The sequence below is a fragment of the Netta rufina genome (assembly GCF_964035555.1).
Source record: "Netta rufina genome assembly, chromosome: 26".
Taxonomy (NCBI): Eukaryota; Metazoa; Chordata; class Aves; order Anseriformes; family Anatidae; genus Netta; species Netta rufina.
This window is the reverse complement of record NC_140150.1, coordinates 6,470,811-6,485,326: the sequence shown is the minus strand read 5'-3', so window position 1 is coordinate 6,485,326 and position 14,516 is coordinate 6,470,811. Positions and strand designations below refer to the sequence as shown.

Sequence of the window (14,516 nt, the reverse complement as noted above, 5' to 3'; positions counted from 1 at the left end):
TTTTTCTACTACAGGAATACAAATTAATCTACAGCAATAATAGAAAGTGATTGCACACAACTTAAACCACCTCTGTGCAGACACTGAAGGACACTTCTCCAATAACACACGGGCAGGACTTTTCAAAAGTGGTCATATGGACCCAGGCATCGAAACCCCTGGGATTCCCAGGAGGGCCTGAAGCACTTTTGGAAATCTTCCCATAGGCACTTATGAAAATAAGAAATGTATTTGCTGCAGTTAGGAAATAATCTAATAACAGAAACACTGCAAATAATAGAATATCCATACAGATGGGAACTAAATGTATCAGCAAGTACATGCCTTCGCAGAGATCATTTTGTTACTCTTAACCACAGAGGCATTCACATTTCTTACACTGAGGCAAATAAACAAAAAACAGCTATAGAAGCAAAACTGTAACAACAAACTTCAATACTATTACAGTTTGTAATCCTGACAACAACAACAACAAAATTAAATGTCTAGGGGCAGACTGATAGCTACTTCCATTTTGCTAATTATGACCAGATTATGACTGGGTGCATAACTGGCACAGGTTTCAACACCAGCCAACTGTGCTGAACATATGGGAGCTGTCTTCCTCTTGATCTTTTTGAATCAGTTTCAACTTTTCTTTGCACCAGCACTCTGTCAAAGTTGGCTACAAATCTGCTGTGGGTATGTAAAAATCTCTCCAGAAATGGTGGCTGTGTAGCACAGGCCTGTGCTTGCTTGCCTGAGAGCTTGGCTCTGGTTGTGCTGAACACCATGTGCTCTTCAGGGGGTTAAACAAGCCCAGAGATAATGCCATACTGCAGAAACAGGACCACCTAGGCTTTAGCATAACTGAACTAAACCAGCCTACTGAAACATTGCCAAACAGACACGGATCAGGTTAGGAAAGCTCAAACCTATTTAGAATTAAATTTGGCCAGGGACATCAAGGGCAACAAGAAAGGGTTCTACTGGTACATCACTGATAAAAGGAAGACTAGGGAAATTGTGGGCCCTCTCCGGAAGGAAACAGGATACCTGGTCACCTGGGACATGAAGAAGGCTGAGGCCTAAAAACTATTTTGCCTCAGTCTTCACCAACAAGAGCTCCAGCCACATTGTCTGGGCCCCAGAAGGCAAAGGCAGGAACTGGAAGAACAATGAACTGCCCAGTGTAGATCAGGTTCAAGACCATCTAAAGAACCTGAAAGTGCACAAGTCCATGGGACCTGATGAGATACAACCACAGGTCCTGAGGGAACTAGAGGAAGTTGCTAAGCCATTGTCCAAAATATTTGAGAAGCTGTAGCAGTCCAGTAAACTTTCCAGTGACTGGAAGAGGGGAAACGTAACACCCATTTTTAAAAAGGGAAAAAAGGAAGACCCAGGAAACAACAGGCCACTCATTTTCACCTCTGTGCCTCGCAAGATCATGGAGCAGACCCTCCTGGAAACTCTGCTAAGGCACATGGAAAGTAAGGAGGTGACTGGTGATGGCCAATGTGGTTTCACTAAGGGCAGATCGTGCCTCACATATCTGGTGGCATTCTATGACGGGGTCATAGCATCGGTGGATAGCAGAAGAGCAGCTGACATCACCTACCTGGACTTGTGCAAAGCACTTGACACTGTCCCCCATAGTATCATTGTCTCTAAAGCTGAGAAATACGGATTTGATGGCAGGACCATTCAGTGGGTAAGGAACTGGCTGGGTGGTTGCACTCAAAGAGTTCCAGTCAACAGCTTGATGTCCAGGTGGAGACCAGTGATGAATTGTGTTCCCCAGCAGTCAGTACTGGGACCGGCGCTGTTTGGCATCTTTGTCAGCGACATGGACAGTGGCATTGAGTGCACCCTTGGCAAGTTTGCTGAGGAGACCGAGCTGCATGGTGTGGTCAACACACTGGAGGGAAGGGATGCCATCCAGAGAGACCTGGACAAGACTGAGAGGTGAGCCTGGGAAAATCTCATGAGGTTCAACAAGGCCAAGCGCAAGGGCCTGCACCTGGGTCAGGGCAATCCCAAGCACAAATACACATGAGTAGAAAGAGAACATCCTTGAAGAGAAGGCCCTGGGGGTACTGGTGGATGAAAAACTGAACACGAGCCAGCAATGGGCGCTTGCAGCCCAGAAAGCCAACTGTACCCTGCACCAAAAGCAGCATGGCAAGCAGGGTGATGGAGGGGATTGTCCCCTCCGCTCTGCTCTCATGAGACCTCACCTGGAGTCCTGCTTTCAGCTTTGGGGCCCCCAGCATAAGAAAGATGTGGACCTGTCAGAACAAGTCCAGAGGAGGGCCACCAAGATGATGAAGGTGCTGGAGCACATCTCCAACAAAGGCTGAGGGCATTTGGGTTGTTCTGCTTGGAGAAGGGGAGGCTCTGGGGAGACCTTACAGCAGCCTTCCAGTGCCTACAAGGGGCTTCAAGAAAGCTGAGGAGGAACTCTTTGTCAGGGGGTGTACAGATAGGACAAGGACTAATGGCTTAAAGCTAAAATAGAGTAGGTTTAGATTGGGTGTAAGGAGGAAATTCTTTACTCTGAGACTGGTGAGGCACTGGAACAGGTTGGCCAGAGAAGCTGTGGATGCCCCATCCCTGGAAGTGTTCAAGGCCAGGTTGGATGGGGTTTTGAGCAACCTGGTCTGGTGGGAGGTACTGTGCCCATCGCAAGAGGGCTGGAACTAGGTGATCTTTAAGGTCCCTTCTAACCCCGTTCCACAATTCAGAGAAGCCTGGAGTATGTTTATACTTAGTCACAGCTCCATTGGCCTCAAATCTAAAATGAACAGAGCCTTAAATACAGAGTCCTGTAACACATTTGGAGAAGCAGAGTAGAGTTGTTCCCAGCACTTTTTTCTACTAAGTCTCATTTACTACTGATATTTCTTACCTGCCTGACTGCAAAAGGGTCCCATCAGTTCCAAACTGGGAAGAAAGTAGCTTGCCTTTTAAAGGTGCAACAGGCCCTGTGAGTAGTGTTTCTTAGAGAATCCATAGAAATTTTGACTAAGGTTTATGCTGTCAGGGATTTTACTCAGCTCCACTGGATTTTTTTTTTGTCTTAACAAGGATGGGATACAACTGAAAATCTTTAATATGCACAGCCACCTCTCAAAAGCTTCTTTTAGGCTACTAAACAGACTTTGTTGCTAAAAATCAGCTAGTCTTCCTTTTGGCTTTTTCCTTCAGTATAGTCTCCTTGTTTTAATCAATTTAACAATTTCTCAGAAAACCGTGATACCATCTTATGCAGAAGTATATACAGGAAATTCCTGTGAGCAGGCATACATTCCTATTAAACTAGTTCCATCCTTCCCTAAAACAGTAGTATATGCTGGATGCAAAGCCAGGTGTCAGTGTAAACAGATTCCCCCACACTCAGTATTTTGTTGCCATAAGCATGCAACATTTCTGTTGGTTGATAAAAGAGTATCATCTCCTTTGCTTTGATGTTTGGTGCTGATTATCACAAGAGCAAACATAAGTGCCTATTGGTAAAGGAAAGCTTGGTTTCGACAGGCCCAGAATTTCCTCTCTCATGTCATTTCTAAATACTTCTGCTTTTCTTTTTGAAGTTTAGGCAAAATATTCAGCACTCACCAGTCTGGAAGCCTTTTAAGTGGAAACAAATGACAATTTCTCTTTGTTTGAAGAGATGTTGCTTTTGATTGCACAAATATATTAGGGAGTGTGGATGTTTATTAACATGCTTTAAATGAAATACAACAACACAGTAAGAGGATGAATGAGAATAAAGCACCTTGCAAGAAGTCTTTGTTCCATCTCCTGGGATGAAACTATGCTGAGATGTTCCCACATCAAGCAGCGCTATGCACCCTGAGCCATGACTAATCTGGTAGATCGTTAACAGCCATTTGGGAGAATGGTGCGTTTAGCCTATCGAGTTCATCTACCTGTGGGGGGTGATGCATTATAACCTCATGGTCCTCTGAAACGTCATCACCCACAGTGACTAAGTTTGTTAGAGATTTGCTCCGAACACATTGGAAATCAACATGACGGCTTTTGCCCTCTTCCTTTTCCCAGGACATCTGGATGAATGGCCGTTGAACATAGTTGTATATCACTTCCGACCGACCGCCAGGCCTCCTTTTCACCTTCTCTTTACAGGTGGGATATCCTGAAAACACAGACAGTCAATCAGTTGCACTAAAGGATCATACATACAAGAACAGCTATGTAGGAGTGATTACAGGGGCATGGTGAAATGAGTAGACAAATGCTCACATTTCACATTTACCATCACTGACTTACAAGACTGCTTTCTTTTCCCCTGAAAAGATGATGTAGCACTGTGATTAGTCATAAAATCAATGGCTGCACAGCATTAGCCATTTTGTGGGCATGTCACCTGTACCCCCTGCTTCTGACCCCTGGTAATACAGTTAGAATAACCAATGATAAGGCAAACATTCCTAACATGTAAACAGGCTGATTATGCATCATCCCCCCTGCTTTATCTTTCCCTTTCTGCTGCCAGGGTATGGGGACACCCATTAACAGGGTAATTAATCCATTAGCATAATCAAAGCCCAGGTGCTGGGTTGCCAGAATGTGGTGACACCTGTCACGGAACCAAGGCATAAAAGCTCATGAGATAGGGCCTATAAAATCATGAAGCATAAAGCACGTGGGACTTAGACCTAAACTGCTACTGGACAGCACAAGCTATGATCCCCCTGTGACCACAGATGCCTCCATCTTCATCTCCTTCATCTGAGGACTGAGTAATTTATGTTCTTTGAGGTAAAATCTAGGTCTAGGTTTTGATTACTGTTTCACACAATAGTTAATAATATTTTGACCTGATCTGGTCCAGGTAACTGAAATGCCTGTGTAACTAAGAATTCTAGAAATTCTGCACTACACTAATAATAAACTACACTGCTTGCTAACATTTTATCTAATACTAAATTTCTTAACTGTAACTGCAACCCTGTAGCCAGTACTCATTCTCCAAGGACCCCTAAAAGAACCTGCCTGTCCTTTGTAGTGCTGGTTGACAGCATGAAAGTACAACAGTCTCCCAGGACGTAGCACAATGTTCTTAAAGCTCTCTAAGGGACCAGCAGGAATGCTGGATGCAAGGTTTTATTTTTATCTTCCTAAAGAGACAAATTTTACAGGTACAGGATATTTTCCCTTAGCTTTTAAGCCTCCTGCCCAATTTCTGTGTAACATAAGGAAGATGCTCAGTTTTTAGTAATTTAACAAAAATAAAGGCTTAGTAAAAGAGAGCTATTGGTACCCCTCCACACATTACAGTCTGCAGTACACCACAAAACCCCCATGGGAGCCCTCCCCTGACACAAACCTGGAGGAAAACAGGTTTTACACACTACATTCACCAGTTTTACAGTTTCCCTTGCTGAGGAAATACTTTACCTTCAATTCCAATGCGTATATTTTTGAGACCCCGTTCCTTTAACACAGCTTTTGCAACATCACGGTTCTCAATGTACTTAAAGAATCTGTACAGTTTGGAACTGTAAAGGACTTGAGAAATAAAAAGGGTAATTAGAACCTGCAAGGAAGGACCTTCACCCTGTTACACACTCTCAGCTGTGGGGGTGACAAAAAAGCAGGTCTGGTTTCCAGTAACTGCTTCTCATCACTAGGTTTAGCTATGATTCCTTGGTGGCAGTGTAGCGATACACATTACGTTCTGGATAGACAGGTGGTGATGGGTGTATAAAGAAGAGTATTCAGTCACCAGGGAGCCAGCAAAAGGCTGGGGGGGGGGGGGGGAGGCAGTAAACAAATGCAAAAAATGCAGTAAGCACTGTCTGTTACCAGTGCAGGCACTCAAACTAAAGCTGTAACTAGACAGATTGGTATCCTGGCTCTAGCAGCAGCCAATTCAGAGGGAACATACAAAACAGGACATCATATGCCAGCCTCTCCACCAGGAGAAAGACTACTGTTTAGGCAATGGGTCCTAGTGGCCATATGTCTGTGTGTGAACAGAACAAGCAGCCAGCAGCTCCAACGTAGAGTCCTTACTTTGTGAGTACTCCTCGCCCATTGGAGGTGGATGATCTTCATCCCAGTCCACAGTGTCTTCATCTGTCAGCACGACGATATGGCATTCACGTTCCCCTTTCCTAGCACTATCCACCATTATAGGCAGAATTAGCTCCTCCAGGTAGCTGTCAAACTGCTTGTGAGCACCATCATTGGAGAGCTCATGTAACAGAGCACCTAATAAGGCATACATTACATGATGAGCCTTTTTTTTTTTTTTTTTTTTTACACATACATGTATACATATGCATACAGTATGAAAATATGTCCCAGACCTACAGTTTCCTAATACAGTCAAGAGCACAGCCCTCATTCTTCATTACAGAAACTCCTCAATATATGTTCAGATGCATCATTAGTCTCTAGAACTGGAAATAAAATCAAATATGAGACTGCATTTTGGGATGGGATGCAAATTATACCTTAGAACCATTACATTACCATAAAAAAAAAAAAACACCAAGGTCCAATCAAGAAAGTGAAATAAGAGACAAGTTAGTTTTTATCCTTAAATTTCCAGCAATCATCTCTGACCTTGAACGCACATTTTCTGCCGTGTCTGTGATTGTTCATCAGAACAGTCAGAAATTACAAGGCCTGTGCTATGATATCACGTCCCATTTCAGCATAGGACCTTTTACCGATTTGGCTACATTAGAAGTACTTTTTCTTTTTTTCACCCAGTATACCCTCCAAAAAGCTTCTCCCAATCAGATTTCTTCATGACTAAGAACTCTCTACTGCTTTCCTACCTGAGTGTTTTTCGCACCTACATCTTTCTGCTTAAATTATCCTCAATTTTCTGGTATGTTTTAGATGGGGATTATAAACCTGCTTTTACCCTTCATTTTACTTGGCTGTAACAGCAAGCTCTTCTACTCTCCTCTCATAACAGAGACCGGGAAGAATTTTTACAATTTCAGTTTGCTTTTCTGAGCAAAATGTCTGTGTTCTGTAGGATTAAATCGGTTCACTTTTGGTTGATGAAGAAAAAAAAAAAAAAAAAAAAAAAAGGAAGCTGGTTAAATGCAACACATACTAGTGGAGTCCACACCCTCATGTTTAGACTAAAGCATGTAAGAACCACACTGAATCAGTATGATAGCGCTCAACACCATGCAGATGATCTCAGAAGAGCTGATTTTATCTTTATACTTACTTAAATCCTGACATTTGATTGTGTTGAAGTCAAAGTTTATGCAGAGATAATCACATGTGTCTCTAAGGTCTGGGATGGAAATTCCATCAGGACAGTTAATGATTCCAGTTTTGTAATAATCCTGCAAATAAAAGGACAGTTTTGGGTGAGAAATTTAAAAATAGTATGAACTGATCATTTTTAATTAGCTTTTTGTTTTGTTGATGAACACTTTTTGTTTGTTGAGTTTCAGTGAACAGTAGAAACAGCCCTGCCTGTCTGAGAACATACCTACATCTCTTCACAGATCCTCTAGGGTCTGATAAACTGTGAGCTCCAGTAAAAAATTCTTCCTGTGACGTAGAATTTCATAACATCTCATATGCAATGTGCATTTATAGGTAACTACAAAGGCAGAACAGAGCCCAGGAACTACAACATTATGACACGGGAAAAGTAAAAGGCAACATGAACAAATATCTGTGATGTTGACTCACACCAAAATTGACTACTTTTTCATAATCACAATGCAAAACAGTAGTAAAAGAATATGTCCTGGGGGTATGCAGCTGCCTGGGAGATAGCTCAGCTTTGCACATGTGACAAATCAGTTGTGTGTTTTGTTTTTTTTTTTTTCCTCCCCTCTAGTCTGCAAACATCATCTTACCAGCACAGTCCGGAACACAGCTGAGCTAATTCCTTCTGCAATTTCATATTCTCCTTTTTCATTTGGCCTGGTGAAATTATATTCTCTTCCTGGTCCGAACATTCTGAACAGATATACATAAGTTTACATAAGTGCACAAGTAAATTTAAATTCATTCTTTCTAAAGACCAATAGGTGCATTGAGTTTAAACAAAACCAGGAGTGACACCTATACACAGTAACTTGAAACAAATACTCAAATCTCTTACATAGTAAATAAACAAAAGAGCTGTCTCAGCTAAATCCTGCTACAGCTGGACTCTGTCGCTATAGCTACTGTATTGCATGGAACAAGTCACAGCTCAAAGAAACAGATCATTCAACCCTGGGTCAGAAAACTCCCTGTGGATAAAGCCCTTTCACTGGAGATATGCAAGATAACAGTCACATGCCTTTTGATCGCTTGCTTTACATTACAACCTGCAAGTCATCAGCCCAACAGAACCAGGCTCTATGTCAAGAGACAGGGGTGAAAGTGTTGGCAATACAGAAAATAAATGCTTCTTTTTACATTAAAGGGGTCCAATCTCTAATGCATCTTACAGGGAGACGAATGACTTCTTCCATGGGACAGTACTATAAGATAACAGCAGGAGGAGATGAAGCATGATCTTTTTGCCCATTACGGAAGGAATTAAGTTATCAGTTGTCAACAGGTGTACTACTTATGAGCAAGGCAAACACTTGGGGAGAAGGCAAAAGCAAACCTTGTCTAGCTAGACATGCCCAGTTTGAAGGAAGAGAACTGAAGAGAGAAACGTTATCTAGAGAACTACCAAGGTGCTCTCTCTACATCTGGTCACGTCTTCAAGGCCTTACTAACAGGCAGGTTCTGAATGAGGTCAGACTTGCTTCCCTTGTGCATACAGATGAGATCACAACACAAACATTACAGGTTTATTACACTTCAGCAAGCATTTGACCCTCTTGAGGTGTCTTGAAAATGGTGGAAATAATCTACCTTCCCAGCATAGTATCAGGGTGAGCAGTGAAAATCTGTGGGTTCACTGCAAATCGAGTGCCATCTACCACAAGTGTCACTTTCTCTGGAGTCACTGTCTGTGAGTTGATGCTTGAAGACAAAGCGGTGCATCCATGGCGTTCCTGGCTATTAAAATATTCAGTCTGTCTTTTACTTCCATCTTGAAAATGACAGTTGTGTGTATCTTCAGAAGCAGACAACATATTGCTGATCTGGGGACTCACTGGACAAGCAGTATATCGGCATTCAGAATCTAAACCTGATAGAGACAAATACTGTAGAGGTAAAATATAGTTTGCTGAAAAACTTTGTTTAATAGTAATGCTTTGTACTGCAATGAGAAAGCCAAATCATACAATAGCAAAGAATGTCAATATACATAACTGTCAGAATGATGTTACATGACATAAGGCTAGGCTGTATTTTCAAACTGAGCCAGCAGTTGCATTTTGGATAAAGAATTACCCCATGCTTAATGCTACTTATTAAATCGAGATGGATTCCATTGCTAAAGAGCAGGAGCACAAGAATTAAAGAAGGCCAGGAATACATGAACACAGTATGCCTAATGCTGACAAGTAACACATAGCTAAAAATTGAACACCCCCGCCCCCCCAAAAAAAAAAACAAACAAAAAAAACCCACACCACACCTCCCTTGAAGATTAGCATAAGGTAAAGACATTATCCTCACCCTCAGTTCTAGGACCTGCAGATGGGCTATGACCTCCTAGCACCACATTACTTTCTCCTGACTCGTGGTCTGCTGCAGCTACATCTTCCACAGAGCAGCTCGACTCCAGATTTCTTGACCAGTCTGTCCCACCAGCACAGTTAACATTCATGCTGGGCCTCCGTGATGTTAGGTGTTGACTGCGTTTCCTAAGAGAAGAGCTAGGAGAAGAAACACCATGTTGTTTATTTTGGAAGGAGTTCTCAAGCAGCAAAGCTCAATTCACTGTATCTGGTACTACGAGCAAAGTCCTCAGGGTCAAAAGGCATTTCTACAGTCTTAACTGAGCTTTGGAGAGGCTTGCGATGCTATTCATGCCCCTACACTAACCTAGAGAGGGGCCAAAAAAAAAAAAAAGGGGGGGGGGAGGGAGGCAGGTTTAAAGTAACCAAGGGTCTATTTCATCTATAGTCCTTTGTATTATTATTATTATTTTTTTTTTTTTTTGAAGTCTAAAACCACTGACATCTTCAGATCACACACGTTCCTGCAAGTAACTTACTGGCCATTGCCTTAATTCCAGCCAACTACAGCCCTTTAAAATATTTATGAATCTTTCAATTCCCAGGACTAGCAAAAGAGAGCTCTCTAACTTCGCTGTAGCCTGGACTGTAACAGTTGCCCAGACAAAAGCTCAGGCATTCAGGTTTGGCTAGAAGGTTCCCTACTCCCAGACTTCTCATCTTCCTCCTTCTTGATTTATCCCCCTCCTGTCACATAGTGCTCACCCCCGCTATTGAACCCAATCCAGACCTACAAAAAAGTAGAACAGCCATGGCTGCAGCTGCCTTATACATATCACACCTTGACTCTGCCTTTTTACACACAGCACTTTAACCATTACTATTCAAATCTTACTTATCACTCCAGAATATGCTCTTAAACGTCTTCCTTTTTACTGTTCTGGTCCTTCAAGTAAATTCGTCTTTCTTGTTCCCGTTTTTAAGACTCTCTTCTGCTCTGTTCTCACTTCATTCCATTATTTTGTATCTCCTAATAGATTGCTTCTGCTGTCTCTTTCCCTCATTCTCCCCCTTTGCAGTTTTTTTTCCCCTGCTATTGCCTTGGGCAAGAAATAGCTCTCCTTTCTTGGCTCCCAGTGTTTTCTTTTCACTCTCTCAAACACAAAGCACTGATTTCCTTCATAATGAATTTACCCAGTAACACTCCCCCAACTCCCATGTTGTTTTTTTTTTTTTTTTTTTCTTGGCTGCTTGAAGACTCCTGTGCTCACAGGCGCCAGCTAAAAAGCATGGCAGAGCACTGACATGGCTCAACATAAACCAGACAAAAAACAGGTCTAATAAAACAAAATGATAAATAAGAGTTGGCAAACTTTATGGTCAAAACATACTGGCGATAAAGACAGTATAAACAGTTCAGTGGTCAGTTTCAAGCCCACTGTTAGTTGCAGTCTGTGAAAGCATTTCATTCTTAATTAGAAATTTTAAAAGGGATAGCATTGCTTCCTCTTGTTTCCTAAAGCAAATACTAAGTTGTCAGCATTATTATCTGGATATTTTTAGAAAATCTGTTGCTTACACATCACGTGATATTCATCAGAAGGAAGACTTCGGGCATCAGCAAAACCAGATGAAAAGTTTTTTTTTTTTTTTTTCTTAAGGCCCTGGCTGGTAAGAACAGCAACAAGAGGAGCCTACAAGGCTCATGTTAGCTCCAGCAAACTTAACAGCATGCATTTCTTCACTATCCCACTCTCACCAATTACCAAGCACTGACTGGGGCTGTCATCACATCCCAAAAAAACCCTCTCCCACTATTTTCTAAGCTGTGCTAATGTGCACCCCAGGGAGCCCCCTCAGCAGTCTCATCAGAAACCTCAAGGCTGCCTTGCCTGCATTCACATGTGCACAAATCCATCTCCTGTTGCCTGAGCAAAGGGCACCACAACCCTGCTGAAAATAAGCCCCTGCAATCTTTTGCCCTCTTCTCTCACGTGTCAGAGCAGCAAAGAGGTAGTAAGAAAGGCCAGCAGTCCTCTTGTGGGCCATGGGTTTGTGGAGTCACAGAATCATGGAATATCCTGAGATGGAAGGGACAAGGATAAAGTCCCCACTATCTAAGCAGAACGCACTACCATAACAATCACATGCACATCGCACAAACTGTCCCACTCATACAACTACAGGATAAACCTACTGTCCAAGGAACAATCTGTGTAAATGACTAAACAGAGAACACGCAGAAAAAAAAGTTTGAAATAGCCCTCTACCCCCAATTTAAAACACATGACTGTACAAAACCTCAGGGGAAAAAAAAAAAAGGACTTTAAATCTATTTCAGAATTGACAATTTCAAAAGCAACAGCAAAAATAAACCGCTCCTCTATTTTATATAGCCTATTGTAATTATTGTGAGGAAGCAGAGCTTTCCAGACTGCAGATATTAACCTATTTATACAACTAATGTTGTGGGTTTTGTGATTTGAAACATTCACTGAATGGCATACATTATGATTATGCTATATTTTTTGACCAAAATGTTTTAAAATTTGGTATTGCACAGCAAGCTTAAACATATTTTTAAAAGCTGCAGTTTGATTTACTTCGGCAAAGGCGTTTTGAGATGTGGGAAATGCAAGGTCTTTGTAGCACAGATAAGGGATCTTCTTGGAAAAGCCCTTCACAGTGCTCGAGATTGGCTAGTCACACAGAAGTACGCAAACAGCCTCCTGGGTCCTCCTTACCCCACCTTTTCCATACAGAAACAAGCTCCCTGATACAACTGAGATGCCACCATGCTCTCTTGGGAACAGACTTTGCTCTGTGAAGTGAGAACTCTATGAAGCAAATTTGGTAAGCATAAAATTTACTTATGCTTCTTTCTGTCAATACAGCTTTGTCAATGCAGCTTGGCCAACAAGCTCCCCTTAAGGCACCTGAACAATCTCTTAATTATTTAATACATTACTTCAGAGGGAAGACTTCAGGTAGGGAGTTAGACCAATAAACAGTTATTATGCTGGCAAACAGCAGATTTATCAAGAAACACATACATTCTATAACTTCACAAGAAGCCTGCCTTATAAGCAGTATTTAACTGATGTCAAACAGCGTGAAACACCCAAACTGAATTTTCGTAATTATCAAATTGGATTTGATGAATGTAGCAATCTGTAACAAGACGAACCTTTTCTGCAATCACTCTAAGCTTTGCAATTAAATCTACACACAGTTCAAGAGACTCTGCATGCCATTCAGTCTTCTGCTGCAGTATCTTATAAACCATTTACACAAGTATTATTAGATATGTAGATACTATGTTACTTTCATTTTCCCCCTTTTTTGCTTAATCTGCCTAACAGAATTTCAGGAAAAAAAAAAAAGCCTCAGCTGGTTAATACCCTTCTCATTCTTTTCCACTACACTATTTTTAGCACCAGTGAAAGATGCACAAGCTAAGACAAGATTCAAAAACAAATGCTCTTCACAATTGTGGTGGTTCTCATCAGCATCAAGCCTGATTTTCGTCGTTAATCCACAGAAAGATGAATATTCAGCCGTGCTGATAATCAAACTTGGGCCTGGCTAATGACATTTTCCTGTCTCCTGTCCCCTTTCAGCATGTCCAAATCCTATGTTATGTGTCAGAAGAATTAAAGCAAACAAGGAAGCATTCCTTAATGACTTGGATCTGGCTGATATAATAAATACCCAACGTAGTTGTTTAGCATGACAGATACATTGCAGTCATGCTCATAACCCAGAAGGGAAACTAGTACATAGACTTCAAAAGGCCATACTCAAACCTGACCAGCTTACAAATATCCTGGTTTCTTTTCATGCCTATGATCAAGGTGAACTACCCAGGGTGAGAATGAATACCTATACATAATTATTAGCACTATTCATCTTCAAAGATTTTATATATATTATCTGCTTATTCCTCCTACCAGCCCTGGGAAGCACCGCAGGGAAGTTTTTATGAGAGAAAACAAGGACAAAGAAGAGACAATCTGCAGGAGCAACCAGAGCATCAGGCCCTCTAACCAGGCATTACTCTAACTTTTAAGACACTATCCTTGCTCCCTGGCTGTGCACAGGCATTAACTTCCAGTTAGCAGGACAGATACTTGCAGGGTGCCATCTTCTTTTGAGGTCTGTTTCCATGCACATTTCTACCACATGGTAAGCGTGAATAGCCTGGTACCACAGAACTGATGATAAACAGTAAACAAATACCCTTAATTCCTTAGCTCATTTCTCAATAACTCAATTGTATGCTCAGATCTGGAGTGGCCAGGTAGGGCCCACTTTACAGAGGAACTGAGGACTCACAGACGGCTGGATTTAGGAGCTGGGAACTCAAACATCAAAAGCCTAGCACCATGTTCAGCACTGAAGATCAGATCTAAATAGGCTGTGATTTTTGTTTTTAGGAAAGCAAATCACCATCACAATGAAAAATCAAAATTAACATCTGACTCCCAGTGCCGGTTCTGCTTAGCTTGGAGCACATAGGTCTCTCCTCCCTCCAGAACGAGACCATGTTAAGAATGAGCTGTGCAATCCAAGAACCACCTCTGTTCTCCAAATCACATGCTGAGTGTCAAGGTGAAGTTATCTTTATTAGGGCTTGTTTAAAGCTAACAATTTTGTCAGGAGAAAAATATGGCAGGGATACTTATTTTTGTTTCAAAGGAATTAGAAACAAAGTCTTACTTGACGTGGCATCTTTGGCAAACACAATTCATGCTATAAGCCTTTTGCAGAGATAAAGAGACTGATCCTTGTTCTACTTAATCCTTAAGAAATTAGGAAGCATATCAGTACGTAAAAAGGCTGGGACAATCTTCAAAAGATTATCCTTCCCCACCCTAATGAATCAAACAGACATCCAAATGTACTTCCCAAGGTGTAGTCCTCACCCAGCTATTAGGAGTGAAATATTCT

General features: G+C 41.7%; 1 protein-coding gene across 4 annotated transcripts in view; it reads right to left on the bottom strand.

Moving 5' to 3' along the window:
* Positions 1–3,681: 3,681 nt before the first annotated feature.
* KCTD20 (potassium channel tetramerization domain containing 20) overlaps positions 3,682–14,516 on the bottom strand; it is a 29,184-nt gene continuing 18,349 nt past the window's right edge. For 3 of the 4 annotated variants that reach the window (XM_084302019.1, XM_084302018.1, XM_084302017.1), the window contains 7 exons: positions 9,565–9,764; positions 8,851–9,130; positions 7,851–7,953; positions 7,205–7,325; positions 6,025–6,222; positions 5,407–5,517; positions 3,682–4,141 (listed from right to left, as the gene is read on the bottom strand). In XM_084302019.1, the coding sequence (XP_084158145.1) occupies positions 3,849–4,141; positions 5,407–5,517; positions 6,025–6,222; positions 7,205–7,325; positions 7,851–7,953; positions 8,851–9,130; positions 9,565–9,715 (1,257 nt within the window). In that variant the 5' untranslated portion in view covers positions 9,716–9,764 and the 3' untranslated portion in view covers positions 3,682–3,848. Of the gene's footprint in view, positions 4,142–5,406; positions 5,518–6,024; positions 6,223–7,204; positions 7,326–7,850; positions 7,954–8,850; positions 9,131–9,564; positions 9,765–11,145; positions 11,150–14,516 lie in introns of those variants that run through there. The other variant, XM_084302020.1, reaches the window with a different exon arrangement.